We start from the raw sequence: 21,376 nt of genomic DNA on the forward strand, positions 1-21,376 counted from the left end.
ACAGCTCATCACTTTGACACTTACTACAGTTCTCCATCCTGAGTCTGCCAACAATATCTTCCTCTATAGCCTATATGTATATTTGGAGAGAAAATAACATTTTATTTCTAACTCCTCCAGAACTAAATATATGCAATTTATATAAAGCGTTCTGCCAGTGCATGACATTTTATGAAGCATCTGAAGACGCTGCTCTCTTGCTTGTCCAGAAAACTTACAAACAGCAATTAAACTCCAATTAGGTTCATGGCTTTGCAGAATTAACTGAAGTAATTTGATTCACCACTGAATAAATGAATTTCAAAAAGAAGAGTGCGACTCAATATTCAAAAACATGCCTTCTAGCATACAAATTTATTCGTTTATTTTCATTTAAGGACTTGGATTATGAAGCAAGAGACTTAAAAGACTTTGTTAATGATCTCGGAAGTCATAATTAGCGGGTCTGAAACCTCTATTAAACTGTGATTTAATTTACTCAAGCTAATACCTTAGTTCTTTATGAGAGAGTAACTTTATTTTATGTTCTCTCTCTCTCTATACGAACAGTTTCTCATTATGAGACAGGATGGCCAAAGTCTTTAGTAAATGTAGGCGTATGCTTGTTTTTATTTATGCTCAATTTATTATGTTTACATTGGCCAAATTGTTTATTGCATTAATATTGGCCTATTGACTTTAAGACTGGATTCATATATTATATATAATAAAATACTACGCTATAATAATAGGCTAAATGAGATTCAATACAGATGTTGAAATGGATGGAACGTTTTTGCAGTTTATCGTTCAACAACTGAACATTTGATAAGAGGGAAAAGAAGCAGCATTTGTTTTACAGTCAATAAGCCACAGTTTTATATTTGTGGTAGCTTGTTTACACTTACACTGTTTGTAATACAATCATTTTCTCTGAAGGATGGCAGATGAAGTGAATTGAATGCACCGCTAAAGGTGCTATATGATGTTTAACCAGCAGATGGACACCCGTGGTGGTGTATTGAGTCCGTACTAACTAATACACATACAAAAGGTATGTTTGAGGCATTGGAAGTGTTTGGTGTTCATTTATATGCTTCAGATAAATTGGCATTCCCTATAGAGGCGCGGGATGGAGATCTACATTTGACAAAACATCCGAGTCGGACAGAGAGCTAGAAGATGATAAATTTAAAGTTAACAGAGCGGGACGGGCCGAGAGGAGAGAGAGGGAGCGAGTACAGTGAGCGACTCGCCAGCATTTACAGAAGTGCGCGCGGATCGGATGTTGACACATCGCGCGCATCTGCATAATCTACATCACAGCGGTGGCACGCGCTAAACTGCTCAACTCTTTAAACCTCCGTGATTCTTTTCAAAACCGTAAAATAGCTTTTCTAAGGCGTCTTTTTGCGCTTTTTCTTTAAGTTATTTGCGAACTCTTTTAACTGACATAATCTGGGTTCGAGTTTGGATAAAATAACAGTTTGATGTTCGACTGAGATGATAAAGATGTTTGACAACAGTATTGTGAGTACTACAACAAGTCCTGTTTTTTTTACTAATGTGATATTTGCTGGACAATATGTTTTCGCAAGTTTTTCTTGTTGTGTTATGCTAGATGTTTAGTTTATAGTAGTTTATAGGATCATAGCTACGTTTAGTTGTCGCGTGCTGTATTATGAGTTAACTTTTCCGGAGTTTAAGATGCATCAAATTTATCACGTTTTCAAGAAAAGTTGTATGATAGGCTATTACTTTTTTGGGAAAGCTGCATAATTACATCTTTCAAAGAACGCAATTGCACCTGTGACCTGAACAACTTTTAACACCTTCAAATCAGAAAGTTTAAGTCTAAATTTAAGCTCTGGCAGCAACCGAATGGAACTATATAGCTAGATCGAATTTAGGCTAAAGCAGATTTCTCTTAAAGGTAATATTTAGAATTTTGTTCACCGCTTATTCGAACTCATGTAAAAATGGTAAGTTTTATACATTTATTTGTATTATAAAAACAATGACAGGCACAAATAATGAATTGATCCGTATAATTAATATCTTTTGAATTAACTTTTAAAGTTTTTATTTATTATCATTGTTATTACAAATAATAGTTATTATGATATGCAATTGTTGATGTCTTTAGATACGCAATTAGGCTATTTGCAAATGACCAAGCGTGTATATAAATAGCTCGTTATTTAAAACAATATATTCAGGATTAAATTGTTCTAAAATGTCTAGTTAATTTTTTTTTTTATCCATTTAAAATTAGCAATACAAAAAGTTCACTAGCATTATTAATCTTAAACTATTTAAAGTGGGATTGCCAAACACTAAATTAAGAGTATGCCTATTAGAGTTTAGATTAAGTCTAGCTTCATAAAACAGACAAAAAAACATTCAGGGAAGTGTAGAGCTGTTTAAAATTGATAGATACTAATTAACGCAGAACAGCAGCACCAGCACCATACATGAGACATGTAGTCTAAACAAGAATAAATTAAACAAATCATTTTATGTAGTGATTTATTTATTTATTTATGAAAATGCATTTCATTAATTAGCTCAACCTTTGTTTAACTTTATTTAACATACTTCTGTTAATAACACCTTGTTGTTTAAATTCACACAATAATGTTCATCCTGCACGCACTATTAGGCATTTTTAAGGACTCATTTGTGGTCTAATTATTCTAGCCACTAAATGTTTCTGTCTCAAGTCGTGTGACAGTTTTTGTTTTTTTTAAAGAAAGAAAATGACTGCATGAAAATATAAATTTTAAGCCTGTTTACTTAAATAACTGCTTTTCTTTTGTTTTTTGGGCTCATAATTCTGACTTAGATTTCTTTATTTTTTTTGTCCAACAGATATCCGTCAGAGAATGACTGATCTGTAAGGCTTAAGTCTTTAAGCATTGTGTCAAGTGCTCTTCAGGCCTCTTCGTCACATTACACTGAGTTTAAGTGGACACTTCATCGCTCAAATGGACCTCCATCGGACTGCCTTTAAGATGGAGAACTCCTCCTACATGCCCAGCCCTCTGACCTCCCCTGCCCTCATGGTTTTGGCATCAACGGCTGAGGCTGGACGAGATGCCTCTGTACCCTGCCAGCCCCCTCGACCGTTTGGAGTGCCGGTCACTTTGGAAAAGGACATGCACCTCCCGTTCCCCAGCGGCTCATACACCTTTGCCTCCATGTATCATCGGCAAGGAGGCTTTCCCACTCGAGACTTTCCCACCCCTCTGCTCCACCTTCACCCACAGTTTGCCCCACCCAATCTTGACTGCTCACCGCTTGGTATGCTGAACCATGGAGCGGTGGGGGCCTTCCGGCCATTCTCCTCCCCACCTGAGGAGCGAGATGCAGGGTCTTACCAGTCTGCCTTCCTCCCTGCCAAGCGCTTGAAGGGCTGTCTAGAACCAGAGGCATCACCCCACCTCCGCTACACAGATGTGGAGGGAAAAGATTTTGACTTTGGGGGTGCTCATGTTCCTACTGGTTCACCAAACACCCTGAAGGTAGCTGAGGATGCTGGGAAGAAGCTCTTTGGCTTGTCTGGGCTGTTGGTAGAGGGTTCATCTGGCCCAGAGGAGCACAAAGAACCAAGTAAGTATCTAACATCACATGATATTCTGTGTATTTAAATGTAAATAGACTATATATATATATATATATATATATATATGTATATATGTTTTTTTTTGTCCTGCATTCCAATTAATATCAATCAAACTGCAGTTGGGTTGTTTTGATTAAATAATAATAACTAAAAAATACAGCTATCTAACACAATAAAACACAATAAAAACATAATTTAAGAAAATGAATAAAAACGGAGTTATCTGTTTTTGCAAATAAACTCTTCATATATATATATATATATATATATGTATGTGTGTGTGTGTGTGTGTACTTATATATGTGTATGTATGTATATATATATATATGTATATGTGTGCTTAGAGAGAGCACAAAGACCAAAAAAAGCCCCCCTAAATATTTAAAAAATATGTAAAAGTGTATGTTTTATGTTTTATGTAAATATGTATAATGTTGTCAAATATATTAAATTGTTAAAATATGTATGTAATATATACATGCATTATATAATATATATCATTGTATATATATATATATATATATATATAAAATGTATTGTATAAGTTTTATATATATATATATATATATATATATAAAATGTATAAGTTTGAAATATATTATATAATATTTAAATATTAAACATTATTATTTAACATTAATATTAAGTATTTTTAGATAATTGCAGGTCTTTTTTGCCTGTATTTTTATAGGAAAGTAGAGCGCAGATAGATAAGCAGATGTGAGAGAAGAGAAGGGAGAATGGGATTGGGACAGCAGCCTAGAGCTCATATATGTCCTGAACATGTGCAAAGCCCACTGCTTCACATCTATAACATTTCTACTTTATTTTTTATTATTATTAAATAATTATTGCTGCTATTGGAATGTGTTGTAAACAATGTACACATTAATATAGGTCTGCCTTAGGGCACTAAGATCTGCGACTATTTCTTGCGTGACTTTCAGAAAACTAAGTTTTGTTTGTATGTGCTAAGTGTAGCTTACAGCTCCTGGTTTTGTTATATAAGTCCCATGCAGTCCACAGATAAATGCCAAAAGTAGGCCTAGTCTACCCGAGTAGGCTGTAACCGTTAGGCTATGCACGGAATAAGTACTGAATCACGAACAAATGATCTTGAGATGACAAAGGCGAAGGATTCGCAAATCTCTCAGCTCCAGACAACTTGTCAATGATAACGAGCAGGAGATGCTGCTCGGCAACCGCGTCTCTGAGTGCGACACCTCCGGCTCAATATCGCCCCCACACCATCCATCCTGATTTGTTGACAAATGAGTGGGAGAGAGTGTCAATCTGGGCTGTAAGGAGAACGTGGCTGCTCATTACTTTTCTCTGTAATTGGCCGCCGTGGCGAAGGACCCCACGTTTGTGCGGCGCAGCGGGACGGGGAAAAAAGACACTCAAGCTTAAATTCGTAGGACATCAGAACTCCTTGTGGGGGCGGAGGGGTAGAACCTACAACTTGAAAGACAGAGGGGGCTGATGAGCCACGCTATATCAGAGACGAATGTCAATAGGAAAAATAATGACTGACTTTGACAGGTAGAAGAGATATTGTTGGGAAAAAGAGCCCCACATCAAGGTTCTTTTAGAAAAGTTTTCGCCTCATCTAGAAGTGGGTTACCGACATACTCTTTTTTGACACAGAGGATTGGATGCATCCATACTCCTTAATACGCCAAATTATACTTGGTTGTGTATGTGAGTGTGTGTATGTGTATGCTTGCATAGTGGGCCATATTTTCCTTTCAAAAAAAAAAAAAAAATATATATTTTTGTTTTGTTGGCTTTTACACACACACACACACACACACAGTTCTGATGTCCTACGAATTTAAGCGTGTGTGCGTATATATATATATATATATATATATATATATATATATATATATATATATATATATATATATATATATATATGATTTATTGATTATCGCTATTTATTATTATATATGTTATTATTATATTGTTTTTTTCTTTAAGATTCATAAAGAGTATATGTTCAGTAAGTACAGGTGTTATGCTTGGGAATAATTTAGGTCCATGAACTGTAAATCAGAGTTTAGATTAATCTGGTCTGATAACCGGTACACAACCTCACACACATGCTGTTGTGTCATCAGAAAGAGATTTGTCATTTGTCTAATATCTGACCCTTGGGCCATGACTCTAAGCACTGTGTTATTTCAGTGCTTGTCTCTCAAAAAGTTTCAAAAGGACAGAGGATCCTCACAGCTGTTTAAACAGTTAGATCTTTTATATTCTTTTCAAAGGACAGATGTCTTCACTGGGCCGAATCATGTTTATTTTCCTTCAGGAGGCATTTTACATTTTTTTCAGCTGATGAGAAAGAAAGAGCAACAGTAAGTGTGGGTAAATGTCTTGTGCCCTGCTGCTTTCTGGGCTTAGGCGGTGTGTGCTTGGCATAAAATTTCTCAGACAGTGTACTTGCTGAAATTTGCCAGTTCATACATTATTGTCAGACTCAGAATGTAAGTGCAAGTTGCTTTTCGCTGTTTACAGAGCTGTGCCTGGGTTTCCACAATAATTGTATATATTAATGCCATTCCCAACTTGTCTCGACAGGATTTTGTGGATGCTAAATGCAAAGAGGCAGAAGACTTTTTTGTCAATGCAATGCAATGGCTAGGGAAGGAATGGAAACAGTAAAGAATTTTGGGTTCAGCATGTATGTGTATGTACTGTATATTCGTGTATGTGTACATCAGTGCATATCACTATATTCAATGAAATATGTAAGTATATTAGGGCTGTCAAATCAATTAATTGTGATTAATAAAATAGACGTTTGTGTTTACATAAAATACATGTGTGTGCTGTGCATATATAAATACACACGTTTAAAAAATATTTACACGTATGTATGTATTCATAATTATATATGATTTATATTATTTATAAATATATATTATATACATTTCTTAATGGACGTGTGTGTATTTATATACATATGTGTATATGTGTGTGTATTTCTATACATATAAATATACACTGCACACACATGTATTATGTAAACAAACATTTATTTTGGATGTGATTAATCGCCGATTAATTGATTTGACAGCCCCTGTATATGTGTGTGTGTGAATATATATATACACTACTGTGCAAAGGTTGTAGGCACAAAATGATTTTTTGTATCGTATTCTGTGCCAGTAAAATACCAGGAAATAGATTTTTGTTTGAACACAACTGTCTCTATCTATTTGTCACTCTATCTGTCTGTCAATATTACGCAGGACAAAATCTTCAGTGATGGTGGTAAACGTTAGGTTTTCAGTATGGCAGTATGTTTAGGTTTAGTTTGGGATCATATATTGTATCAGTGCCACTGTCATCAGCAGGCTCTTAGCAGAAAGCTTGAAGAAGTGAGTGTCATGTTCTTGCTATCAATTACCTCCAAGTTGAACATGTGTTGAAGTTATGTGTTAATCCGATCCGGTCAGACTAAGGGTAATTTGCCCCTTCTGTTAGACATGTCATCAGCGAATGTGATAGAAAAAGGTAGAAATACATCTGAGCTCTGTGGCAATTGTTGCTTTATTAAAGAAGATTGTCTTAAGTTGTTAAGATGGTTTTAATAGAGCCCTGCATTTCGGCCCGGGCCCGACGGGCCCTGACATTTTTAAGCCTCTAGGGCTGGGCTTCGGGCCAATTTCCACGTCATAGTTCAGACGCGGGCCAGGCATCGGGCCTGTTTTGGGTTTCTCCTTATTTTATATTGTAGACATCTATTGATTAGCGATGAAAAAAAATTGCCGCGCTGGTGGAAACAACACGAGACCGTGCTGCCGTGACTGAGAGCAGCTCTATGGTGTTTAGTTTCCCACAGCAGCAGCGTTAAGTGATAATTTAAAGCTTTCTATAGATATATTTATCATGTCTGTGAGGTATGTATTCGCTCAGCTTCGGTTCATTTTTTTGAAGCGCTCCTGTTCAAGACGAGACGGCAGAAAGCACATCATGTTTGTTTTCTTTGTTTTATAAAAGAACTACCTTTTGTTGGTATTGTGAGTGCACACAAATACAAGTAGACCCTTTACAGGTCAGAATGATGTATTACTCTACTCTTACCTTTATCAAAAAAAAAAAAAGAATAAAAAAGAGGGCGTAGGCTATTTTAATTTGTTTCCACTGTAAAAAATCCAAGTGTTTGCGCTGGTGCCTCCATGTCCTGCAGAACGCTTTAGCTTCCACTCTCCGCACAAACTTAGATATAGACTAGCGCACATTATTATTATAGTGCAGGTTTAACGTTTAAGCATTGTTATATACTTGAACTGTTTTAGTATATCTATAGATTTTATTTTAGGCAAGTCGTGATGATATGAGAAGGCTAAATTGATCAAACATAGGCTATGATCAGCTCATGCCGCTGGCCTCTTGGTCTTTACTTTAAAAAAAACAAAAATTTATAGGCTATTTAACGAACAAAAATGCTCCAAACGTTTTTCTAAATTAACTTAATAAAAAAAACAAAATGAAATATAATAATTTTGCCATTACACACAAAACTGAACTATTTTAATAGCCGAAACAGTAGTATAAACTCTTTTAGGAGAAGGGGAAAAAAAAGATGGGCTCGGGTCGGACTTGGGCCGGTAATTCTGATAAGATGTCGGGCGATGTCGGGCTTAACTTTGAGGCCCGTGCAGGGCTCTAGGTTTTAATGATCTTTAAGTGTTCCTTTGAAATACAGGAGTGGCGTTCCATAATATGTTCAGCTTTGGAGGGTTTTCCCAGGAAACAGAGCTGTCAGTGTTTGGAATTCCGGTTCTAATTGGTTGTTTGGATCATCCTGCCAGTTTATTTGTAGTGATTCGATGATTCACAATCAGAATGACAGTTTTATCATTTAGGCTATTTGTCGTGTATTCTCTCTGTGCCAGAGACCGCTGTAAGATGTCTGGTTTTCATTGATGTTGGAAATTACATGGATCACCTCATTCACAGAGAGAGACAGAGGCAAACAAAAGTCAGAAGATATAAAGCTTATCAGTGGGACAGTAACAGCTCCACTGACTGGTGCTAATTTATAACCTGAAAAACGCCTCTGTTTATTAGTGCAGATGAGCCGTAATAAGCAGCCAGCTAATCTACAGCCAAGGTGAAGGTGTACATCACCTTACCCTGTTGGGTTTGACTTTATTGCCTGGGGTGGTGAATTGAATTTGCCATTGTAAATATTATGTCTTTTGTTTCTTATCATACAGCAGGTAGTATCTCTAATCCCCATGATCAAACCTGAATGGTAGAGGAGACCCTAAAAATGTTATCACTGCTTCGCCTGCTCCCCCTGTATGTGTGCCAAGAGAAGTTGATTCTTGTCTCTATGGCAGTACGGCCTTTATGAAGCAAAGTGATTGGGTGGCCTAATTAAGGGTGCCTGTAAGGGACAAAAAGAGCATATGTATGAGCTACAGCTGGCAGATGCTGTAAAATGTGGCTCATTGTGAGAACTGCAGATGGACTGTATTCAACTGGCTGCCACAGAGATCATAAATCTGGGGAGATTGTCCAGAGTTGTATTGATCTTCTGATGTTCCTCTCATCCCCCCTCTGTCCTTAAGATTGTAGGTTTGCAAGGTCTGTTTTGATATTTAGTTGTGTTTTGAAGAGGATATATTAAGATTTATTATAATATTTATTGGCCAGCAGGCTTTGCAAAAAAAAAAAGTCTCATAGTATATTATATTATATTATTCATTATACAGTATATAATGTAATATAATATATAGTATAATATGTGACATACGGTATATGATGATGAAATTGCGTTCTGAAGAGGGTAAGTGATGTTGCGATAAATATGTACTTCAATATTTAATAGCCAGCAGGTTTTGCACAAAAAGTCCTGTTATAATATAATATAATAAAAATATTATATTCTTTGTGTATGAAGTACAATAATATAATATAATATAATTTAATAAAATACAATAACGTATATGATTAATTTACATAATTTTGCAGGTGAAAACAACTTGTAAAAAAAAAATAGTAGTCATTTACTTTCACTTATTCTGTTTGATGTTAAATGAGGCTAAATTGATATTTTGTCCCCCGCTGCTGAAGTAGTTTACTCTCCTAATATTCTCTTAAGTGGGAGAGCTTTCATCCTGGTCGGGGGCTTGATGTTCTTCTCTTGTTTTCTTCCTAATTCATCTTCTCCAGATGGAAGGAATGTGAATTAGAAGGGAGGTCTGTGTACCACCCATACTGTCTTCAAGCAAACTCCAGTCATCCCAGCTCAGTTATTTCTTAGTCTGTGTTTAGTTACTGTATCTCTTTTTTGTCCTGTTCATTTTATTTGATTATTACAATATTTAACACTATGATTATTACATCCGGTTCAGTTTCAGAATTTATAAATAGGTTTTAATTGCAATGTTTTGTATATTCAAACAGACCCTAACCCTAGGAATTCTGCTATGAAACTTGAATACATCAAGACTATTGGCAACCTAATAATGTTCTTCAGTAGCATCTTGGACAAACACTTAACCAAATGCTTCATTATTTGGAGATCATAGTCTTACCCTTTTAAACCTTTAGCATAAAAAAATCCCTTTTTGTTTTTGCTGTTGACTGCAGATCAGATGCATTAACATGCCTAACAAGGAGCTTGTAGGCCCATTACTGGCTGGATCAGCACGAGGGCTTCACAGACTCAGGGGGCTCTCGTTAAAGCAGCGCTACTCCACCCAGGGCTTTTATGTGTTATTGGAAACGTGAGACAAATAAAATAGGGGCTTTAGCCCTGGAGGCTAAGTCAGAGCTACGATAACAGTTTCTCGCACCCCATTATTAACAAATTTCTGCGCTTTTCTGCTTTTTTTAAGTAATCCTATTCAGATCAAGTACAGATTCTTTTTGTATTTTTATTACTTATGTGATTATTTACTCAAAAAACAAACAAACAAATGAAGTAATTCAAAGATGCAACATATAATTGTAGCGTACAAAAAGCATTGAACAGACATTACAAAAAGTGCCTTTGGAAGTCAAAATGTCTTGTTTGTCAATGTCAATGACATGACTAAATCACAGTGTTAAAATAACAGCCCAGAGAAAATCTTAATTAAATGCTGTTAAAGAGTCATTTGGACTTATTTAGGCAATAGACAGCTCTAAAGTACATTGACACTGCACCTGATTGACCAGCATTGTGTGTGCCAATGCGGCCCTCTCTGATCTCACATCAAAGAGCGGCAGGAAGAAGACTGCAAGCATGTGGGGCAGGCCAAGGTGGAGAGGGAGGACAGGAAAGACTGTCGATTGCTGGCTCAGTACAAAATAGCACATCTCGAGTCCCATGAGCCTACAAATCAGTCAAGCAAATGCAGAGGGCAGAAAGGGCAGAATGTGGGTTTAAATAGTCATTACAGAGGGCCGACAGAGTCAAAGACAACAGGCAGACGACGGCTTGACATCTGCTGCTCTGTCTCTACCTGTGTCTTACTTATGCATAGTGTCTCTCCTTCTCCGTCTCATCCTGTGTCTCTGCAAATGTGTCCTGCATTCAGTTTAAGAGCATGTGTGCATTAAAGCAGTGCACATTAAAGCAGTAGTCAAAAAAATTATTGTTTAGTAACGGCAATCGGATTTTAGATTTGTTCATGACTGACATGTTTCTGTGTACAGAGGTCTTTAGAGAGCACCGATTTAGGCAGATTGTTGTTTTTGTGAATGACCCTTGAAAGTCAGTCCACCTGTAGGGCCTCTAAACATCTGGAGCTGTCATTAGTGACTGATGCTTGGCTGATGTTTGTAATAATATCCAAATGGCTATTCAGCCTTTTTACACAAGTCACACTAAACACACAGCTGGCACACCACAAACCATGCGTTTTAGAGGTTTTCTACACAATATTGAGAAAAGATGACACATGCCACTTTTTTGTGCATCTAATGGAGTAAATTGGTTTCACTTACTCCTGAACTTTAAATTAAAAACAAAGTAAAGTAATGCTGTTTTAATGAACAGCTCCGAGCGTTTGTAAGCTTTTCTCATATAATAGAAAAATGCAGTTTATAGTTCATATGGCTCATATTCTTCCAATTACTTTAATTGAACCCCAAAAAAGGTAGGCACGATTTATTGGTACAACACTGGCTATTTGCTTATTTCAGTAGCAAATGTATCCTAGAATAAAAAGTGGCTCATTTTAAACACGTCAAGGTTTTTGGCCTGTCCATTCTCAGAGGTCTTGACCTTCCCAATTTTATCTATTAAAATCATGAAACAATGCTATAATTTGTTTTGTTTATATGTATTTTTTTCTAAAAAAAAACAACATATATAAAAAGAAATTATATTATTTGTTATAATAATATTTTGCTATTTGCCACATGATCTATTTTTTAAAGCATAATTTCCTACTGTATAGATAATTTTTACATTTTTGGGAAAAAAATATTGGATATTTAATTATGCATGCTAATTTCCCCTGACATTACCTTTTCCATCATCAAATGCTCACTTAATGTTAGTCTCAAAACCACTAATTTTATAACACTTTAAAATGTATTTTTTAGCAAACTCAAACATGAATAGCCTTTTTTATGATGATGTGATGACTAAATTCACTTGTAACATTTTAAACTTTTTTTTATTTACATTTTTGTTTTTATATCAGTGCATGCCTCTCAGAATTCAGCATTCTTAAACTTTGGCTAAAAGTCTTCATAACATTAAACACTTGATTCAGTGGTTTACAGAATTTAATCGTTGACCCCTCTGCATCTTGGGATGTGTGTGTATTTGCATGGGAGCGTGAAAGAGCCTGGGGAAATGTAGTTTAAAATCTATCGGGGATTTGTGTCATAACCATAAATCAGTCCTTTGCTAATTGGTAAGAAAACAACAGTCAAGCAGTATATAATATTTTATGTGCCTCTTATGTTTTTTACTGCGGTACTAACGAGGGTCTGTGTCACAGAGTGGACAGGGAATTAGGCTGAAATATGGCTGCTGTCCATAAGCTTCGGTGTTCTTCAGCTTCTGTTGCTTGAGATGCTCCTGATTTGCATGTGGCAATTAGTATGCTAATTGGCCTAATTAGCCCATGGGACCACACAAGCACTGTGGCATTAAAAGGTTCAGTCTCATTATGACTCAACAATTCCCACGAGTTAGCACAATCAAAAGGGCATCACATCCTCCAGAGCATATCTGTGATGAACTTTTCTGGCTGAAATGTGTTTTGTGTTTATTACTCTTCATCTGATATTTATTTGAAAGTCTTATGCTTTGTAGGCATTCGGGCAAGACCTTGTCCAAAAGGAGGAGAATTTAGCCTCATTAGTGGATGCTAAGCGGCCATTCGATAGCTGCGTCCTGAGCAGATGAGATGGGAGATTGAACTTTTAGCTCAAAGTGCCCTTACTGCTGATTTGTTTCATGACCTGATTGAACAAGAACAGAGACCTGTGGATCTATATCAGCTCAGCTGGCAGTGGCCTTTGTTCCTCTGTACAGACACGGAGTATTGGCTCGTGGGATTGCTGGGCTATTGATGGGGGAAGGATGAGGTGAGCACACACACGTACACACCCAGAGAATGACTTTGGCAGGCTGGGCAGATGAGGAGCGTCGGCTATTGTGTGTACTCAGGGCTGTGTGAAGGCTCTGTATGTTTGGTTATCCTTGGCTAGGTGAACAAGGCAGAGACGCTGTCTGGCCATGACCTGAAATAATGTCACCCCTTGACTACAATTTAAAAAGGAAGACAGGCAGGACACATTGTAAAATGGGACAAATACATTACCTTATATTAAAAGTACAATATATTAAAAGCACTTTCAAAGAATAAGGTACAAAATAGGGCAATAAGGGCATGATTTTTATTTTCCTTTTTCAGCAAAATCACTTAACCTCAAGAAAAATGTTATTGTGAATCTAAATATTATATGAGCTGTTTTAATATTCTATTCATTTTACTTGAGGTTTGCATATTATATATTATATTGCTTAAATTAAACAATGAACATTTAAATAAGCATCAAATTAAAGACAAAATATGTAAAATTGAAATAAAATAGAAAAATACCACATAGGCTATTTGTATGTATGTGTGTGTTTGTGTGTATATATATATATATATATATATATATATATATATATATATATATATATATATATATATATATTGCTAGTTTTTGTAAATTTTTATGTATTTGTTTGAACTTCAGCTTGATGAATTTTGTACAATGATTGTAAAATCTGAGAAAACTGAACAAGATTTTTTTTTACTTCCTTTAATGCTGTAGAAAATATGCAGTAACAATCTAAATATAGAACCACAGCTAAATATTATTCATTTGTATAATGAATAATAATAATAATATTTATTTATAATTGAATGCTTTTTTTTTTACTAATTGTATTATTTTAATTGTTAGATAAATTTAAATAATTTTGTTTAATAATAGCATATAAAAATAAATCTTGTAATATTTTATAATACATAGGCTCTCTATAACAAGATAAGTATGTAATATCTAGATATGAATAGAATGTGTGCCTCTAATGCTTTAAACACACATAATCATGGCATGGCAAACACACATAATCATATTTTAAAAAGTGCTCAATATATTTTTTTCTCCTTTGCTGCATCAGTGACTTGTCAGTCTCTTCATGGTTTAACTGCCTCCAAGATAACGCAGTGTGGCAGAAAACCCTGATTCTGTCACACTCCCTCCTTGCTCAGCATTACTACCCTCCACTCGTTAGCTGTCTAATTAGCCTTTAGCTACTTAATGGGCTGAACAATGCAGCGTTAGTGGAGCAACAAGCTCAGAGCATGTTAGTGGGTTGTGGTTAAGGATTTTTGGATGTTGTGCTGAACTGGTTGCCTGGTGGCCGTGTTCCCATTGGTTGCTTGAATTATGCCTTGCTCTGTGGCATGTGAAGTTTTATAGGGTGATGGTGTGTTGCTTTTGTTTGGGTTAAGATGGCGAGAGGAAGATTTGAACTGGCTTCTTAGACAAACCGCAAATGTATACTGTATCAGTAAGGTCAAATTCTTGCTATGAAAAAAGTTTGTTAACCTTTTTATTTAGCAAAGTACTATCACATAGCCTGACTTTTACCTATCAGAATAAAGTGTATTACACTTAGCAGGTTATTCTGGCCATGTAAAGCCAACAACCACCATTAAAAAATATATATAGCTCTGCTCATGATGCAATTGGATGCAACTAACCCAGACGTTGCATATTAATTAATGCAATCTGATCGGAGCTTGTGGAAGAGGAATAGATGGGTTTGTTGCATGTTGCTGCAACCACAACAGCATGTAATGTATATAGTTGCATTTGTCAGTCAATGTGCCTCTAGGATTAAAAACCTGCCAAAGCCACGCTGACATATAATGTCTTACGTAAACTGTCTGTTCGAGTTAAGAATCGAATTCCCAAGCATACATGGATGAATGCCGTCCAAAACACAGATGCTGTTTCAACCCATAATGGGCTTCTAGACGTTCAAGATGAAGTCATGTTTTTCTGTGCCGCAGGAGCTCGTCTGTGTTAAACTCTCTTCAGACTGGGTGGCCCAGTCCTCCCACAGCTCCCACAGCAGGTGGAGACCAAGAATTGCTATTAAACGAAGGTCAGAGGACTGTCATTAATAACAAAGTGTTTGTGTTTTTTCTTACGTCATGAAAAAAACCTACATTGTATGGAATTATCCAATGAGAGGTTCTGACGAAATGGAGTCAAAGGGATAGTTCTCCCAAAAATGAAAATTCTGTCATTATTTTCTCACCCTTCATGTTGTTCCAATCCTGTATGACTTTATTTCTTCTGTGGAACATAAAAGAAGATATTTTGAGGAATGTGTTTTTTTCCCTCTGTACAATGGAAGTCAACAGTAACTAAAACTGTTTGGTTACGAACATTTTTCAAAATGTTATCTTATGTCAGAATTTTAATTTTTGACTCTTTACAACCAAGGCTACTTTGCTTGTGTCTCACATGTATGCTATCAATTTTTTGGCCCTATTCAAAAAGATCCCTCTTCTAATTTTTGCAACCTGTGAGTACAGTGATTTCTTCTATTATTATATGATCCTCAGTAACACATCCTCGCAATTCATTTTAAAATTTTAGGCAATTTACTTATCTTTCCAAGGATTTTACAAACTTCAGATGATGCTGCACACCCACGGACTATACCAGTGGCCTGTATTACATATCTCAGTGTCTGTAAACTAAAATGAAATGGAGCTGCTTTTTTTTTTTAATCTGAAACATTCACCCAATTATTTTTGAATCATTTCATCAGCTATTTCCTCTGTGGAGTGCAACCATATAACCATCTTGTCCAATGTTAGACGTTCTCTCTTTCTCTCTCGCTCCCTCTCTCTCTCTCTCTCTCTGTGTGTGTTTGGCACTGGTAGAGACTCCAGTGAGGCAGTTGTGTGCTTAGGCTGCCTGTGTCTCGCTGGCTGGCTCTGAACAAGCACAGGCCTGTTCTACCCCGGTGGCCAATAAAATGAGAAAATCAACCACTGTGCCACCATCCACAGGCCAGCCAGATAAATACACTTGTCTCTGTGTGAATGTGTGTCAGCATGGCTGTTTCGATCCAGAGATTTCATCCAACTGTTCAAAGAATGATACAGGAAATCATTAAAGGGAGAGTTCAAGCAAAAATGAAAATTCCGTCATTTACTCATGTCTTTCGCCTTTTCTTTCAAGCTGCTTTTTCCATGCAATAAAAATAATGAATGGTGGATAGTTTTCAGGGCAAGAAAACAAGAGAGCAACACATGACTTCAGAAGACTTTGAATATAGTGAGTAAATATTTTCATGATGGTATTTGGAGCTTGAAAGCCCCTGGTCACTGTCCACTTTTCATTACATAGAAAAGAGCAGCATGAACATTATTCAAAACATCTCAATTTTTCCCCCACAGCAGAAAGTAAGTCATACAGGTGTGGAATGACATGAAGGTGAGTAAAAGATGACACATTTTTCATTTTTTCAGTGAAATATCCCTTTAATCAATTTCTAAACCCACTAATGGTGTTTTTTTTTAAGTTCCACCATGTAGATAACTCACAGGTGTGCTTAATCTGGGTAATCAATTTTGCTCTTTCATCATTGGGTTATTATTAATTTTCAGAGTGCTCCCGACTTTTGTGAAAGCCCTGTTACCCTCTTTGAGGATCCTCTGATCACATCCTCCAAAAGCTGTTTCAAAATCTGTATTATTCCAAAACAAGATCATCTTCAAAGCATCCCAGGCTTTCTTTACCTTGTCAGGGTATCTGTATTTGACAGTGCAAGGCTATCAGATCTTATCAGCACATATGTGGGAGTTGGTTGCGTTAGATTGAAATGGGTTATTATGGTCTATCGGCCTCATTAGTCTGAGCTGCTCACACCTGCTCCATAAGAATGTATTGAATGTGGGTGGGTGAGACTGATATTGAGGCAAAATAATGACAATTATATGTTTTTTTTGTTTTTAATAACAAGAACATAGCTTGGCACTGTAGATATGAGTTTGGTGTCCAAGCCGTGTAGCAACACTCAAAAATGGATATTCACCTGAAGTCCTGTGTTTTATGTATAAATACATGGTTTAATAATATTTGGTTGTGTGTGCATTTCTAATTGTTTGTGTGCGTATGTGTTTTACAGTGAGGCTTAGTGCAGTTCAGCCCCTCAAGCTCAAGTTTTATGAGGTGTTAGTTGTCACTTCATTGACTCCCGACTGGCCCATTATGATTTGTGCAGACAGAGCTGTCTGCACAAAGAGTTGGGGTTTGGCCCCACACACACACACACAACAGTTTTTTTTTTTGCAGTGACTTTTGAATCAACTTACGAATTTGTTTTTATATATAGTTTGATTTAGTAGAAATTGCTAGTAAAATTTCACACAATTACAAAGAAACAGCAGCATAACATTGAATTAGACATGAAATTTTGAAATACTGAGAGTATTTTCTTGATTATAAAAACATTTTATAAAAGCACTTCCTTTTAAAAGCATTTTATTGATCTAGGTAAATGTTAATTTATAAGTATGCTATTGTTTATTGTTAATTCATGTTTGTTCATTAATGCATTAACACACATACACATACATATTATTTAAGTTAATGCTCCCCCAACCTTATAGAGGATAAGTGGTTTGATGGATGGATGAAGTTATGTTTGAACACAAACAAAAGCCGTAATCTTTTCTAATTTTTTTAAAAACAAGCCTACATACCACTATAGTGCCCTACTCAACAAAATGTTCCATGATAATCGCATAGACGCATGCACTCATATACTTGCACATAGAAGGTATGTGTGTACATGGACACTCATTCATTCCCATTTCCACATTTGTACCCATGTGTTTACACACACACACACACACACACACACAGACAGGTGTAGTACAGATACTTCAGTTACTCTGTCTGTGTGGACTTTAGACATGATTGTCTCTCGTGTCCTCTGGTTTGCAGGTGTGCGTCTTCATCTTGGCCAGTTTCTCAGACTTGGTTTATTTGAAGTGTCTGCCTTCACAGCCTGTAACTCCTGCTGATGAGTTCTTGGGGAGACCATAAAAAAAGCAGCACCCACCCATCAAATAATGGGAGCTTATCTGGGAGGGGAATGATGGTCTATGACCATCACAACACAGATGAGTCATGACATAGGAATGGATGAGGGTTAATGAGTGTCATTAGAATATCATGCTGACTGCATCATATTGTTGCGATGTGTATTGTGTAATTGTTCCTCCAAAGGCTTAACCTTACACAATCATGTTCATTTTCCCCCAATATTATTTTCTTGTGTTTTTCTCACTCTCTTTTCACATGGTGCTTTCTTGCTGATCACTACTATTGATCTGGCTGTCTCTGTTATTTAAGATTCCCTGAATGCTCATTAATTAAGCCTGTTGAGAAGATCTAGAGAATAATTCCCACCCTCAATATCAATTACTATCAAAATAACCTTCTGAAAGACACTGTAGCCCAGTTCTTTGCTAACAACCAGCCCAAATCTGCAGCATATTGCTGTATGCTGTGGATATTAGCAGGTATAAAGATATAATGTGTTTATTTACAAGTTGTTACGTTCCCATTTTATAATTAATCTAGGGGAATTGAGGAATACGTAAAATAATGAAAGTCCACATGGAGCCTCTCATCCCAGTCCCAGCCCTAAAGAACACTGCCAACCGCTAAAAGATCCACTACAAATTAGATTTATTACATAAAGGAACCACAAGAACGAACACTCTGTAAAAATCTATTTTTTATTTTATTTTTAAAAATGTCCTTAAAAAAAAAATCTGCCTTAATGCACATATTTTGAGATTTAGCACAGCACTGGTTGTCCATAGTCAGCTCTCTTGAGTATCTTAAAGGATTGCATGTTTGAATATCTGCTTTTCTTGACTATCTGGACACATTGTATTGATTTTCTGTAGATGAGCTGGAGAGATGTGGTTACATAGGTTTGTTAAAAGATTGCTCAAAAGGATAATGAATGTATGGTGGTCACACGATCAAGTCTAGTTGTGTTGAGTTATTTTAGGATTGCATAACATATTGGCTGTGATACACAGGGTCGGGATATATATTGCAATGATCATGCATCTATATTTTTTGTGTGCATGAAATGGAAATTCCTCTATCTATATTCTAAGTGCATTTTATTGATTTTATTGTGAACGATTCATCTGTGCCACAGTTATTATATTTCACTAAGACTAAAACAATAAAAAAATGTGGTCACACTTTATATTAGGTGGCCTTAACTACTATGTACTTACATCAAAAAACAAGTACAATGTACTTATTGTGTTCATATTCTATTGCAAAACACTTCTGCTGCTATTGAGGTGGGATACGGGTAAGGTTAGGGACAGGTTTGGTGGTATGGGTAGGTTTAAAGGTGGGTTAAGGTTTAAGGGATGGGTCAACAGTGTAATTATAAATGTAATTACATAAATTAATTACAGATGTAATTATATATAGGTATTTTTAAAAATATAAGTACAATGTAAAAACATGTATGTACACAATAAGTGCATTGTACCAAATGATTAATTTAAATGTAAGTACATAGTAGTTAAGGCCACCTAATATAAAGTGGGACCAAAAATAATTTTCATTACTTGAAATAAAAATAAATAAAATAAAAACCTTAAGCCTTATTAATTTTATGTAATTGCCAAGGCAACATTTTTATTTTTTATTTTAAGTTTAACTACAACTGAAATAAAAATGTATAAAAACTATATAGACATATAAAAAAAATAATAAAATAAAAATGACAAAAGACTAAAATTGCAAAAACATGAAATATAACATGAAAGCAGGAAATATAAAATAAAAAAAACTCATTGAAAGCATTAGTGAAAACTATAATAGTATCTTAATAATGCTAAAATAATACTGGTCCATGCACGTTTAATTAATTACTTTGAAGTATTTATTGATTGAGTGTTTGAATTTGACCTCAAAATGGCATAACTCAATCTTCTGGTGAGACTGCAAACTTCTCTCTGGCGACGTATGCCTGACTTGTCCAGTTAATTATTTGGCGCAAACTCTTATTCATCCAGTCAATAATTGAGAACCCACCCTATATTTTTTCTTTTACAAAAAAAAAAAAAAGACTTGGATGTGCATCACAATATGTAAGAATAGAGAGAACTCTGAGCCTGAGCTCAGTGAATCATTTGTATTTGTTGTTACTCATTTGTCTTCCTGTAGAACTGAACCTGGTCTTGAATGTTTCTCCAGGGCTGAACTCTTTGACACAGCACACAGTTAAAGGCAGCAATCAGCTCTCTGGAGTGATGAGTGCCACAGCTTTATCGGGCAGCTGTATAGATTTCTATCCCTCATCTTTATGGAGACATTTATGATGGAGGGATTTCCAAGACACTGATCACTCTCTTCTGTATCTGAGATCATAACCTACAAGCCCAACCTAAATTTTCTTGCTTTTTGTGTGCCTTGTTGTTGTTTATGTTTTACTAAAATAATATATATTGATAGTAATAAGCTTGAGAAGGTATTTGTATCAAAATCAAATATTTCCAAGTTCTGTGTACTAGCTGCCTTTCAGTTGTTGTTGCATAGACGTGTTAATTTTCCTTTTAAATTTGTGTACCATAATTTATTTTTTTGGCATTTGACATTAGACATTTGTGTATTTTTTTTTTAAAGGGGTTTTGATATATTTGAATATTCAGTAAATATTCATTAACGAGACACTGATTGGCCAGTAAAAGTATGTGGGGGCAGGAACAGAACAGAATGAGCTCATTGACTTGACAGTAAGGATGTTAATGGAAGCCATTTTCACTTTAATCTAATAGATCGCTTTATAATATCGAACATGCACGTGTGCAACGTCTCTCTGTCGCAATTGTAGCCGAGCTCTAGGATTTATTGTGGTAATATTTCCACTCTGCCTCCAATTTCAGACATTGATTACCTTCAATAACAGCAAACGTGGACTTTTTTCCACATGTACCTGGTCCAGTGCCAGAGTGATTAAGCTGCTTTTAAGCCGATTAATGAAAGAAGGTCTGAATCAAGAAAATACCTTTGAAACTGAAGGAAATGACTTTCCACAGCAGATGTGTTGCTACATTGCCTATTATGTTGCCTATTAAATAGCCTTTTTCAATGGCCCATTATTTTCCTCAATAAAAACACTCACTGGAGCTCGCATACTCCTGCACTTCAGAACGCATATTGAAGGAACGATGA

At 35.9% G+C, this 21,376-nt stretch overlaps 1 protein-coding gene across 1 annotated transcript in view; it reads left to right on the top strand.

The window, feature by feature from the left end:
• Positions 1-1,296: 1,296 nt before the first annotated feature.
• LOC306848948 (E3 ubiquitin-protein ligase RNF220-like) overlaps positions 1,297-21,376 on the top strand; it is a 34,731-nt gene continuing 14,651 nt past the window's right edge. The window contains exons 1-2 of the mRNA XM_079383739.1: positions 1,297-1,509; positions 2,851-3,591. Coding sequence (XP_079239865.1) covers positions 2,967-3,591 — 625 coding nt within the window. The 5' untranslated portion in view covers positions 1,297-1,509; positions 2,851-2,966. The remainder of the gene's footprint in view (positions 1,510-2,850; positions 3,592-21,376) is intronic.

This window comes from Barbus barbus (genome assembly GCF_936440315.1).
Source record: "Barbus barbus genome assembly, chromosome: 29".
Taxonomy (NCBI): Eukaryota; Metazoa; Chordata; class Actinopteri; order Cypriniformes; family Cyprinidae; genus Barbus; species Barbus barbus.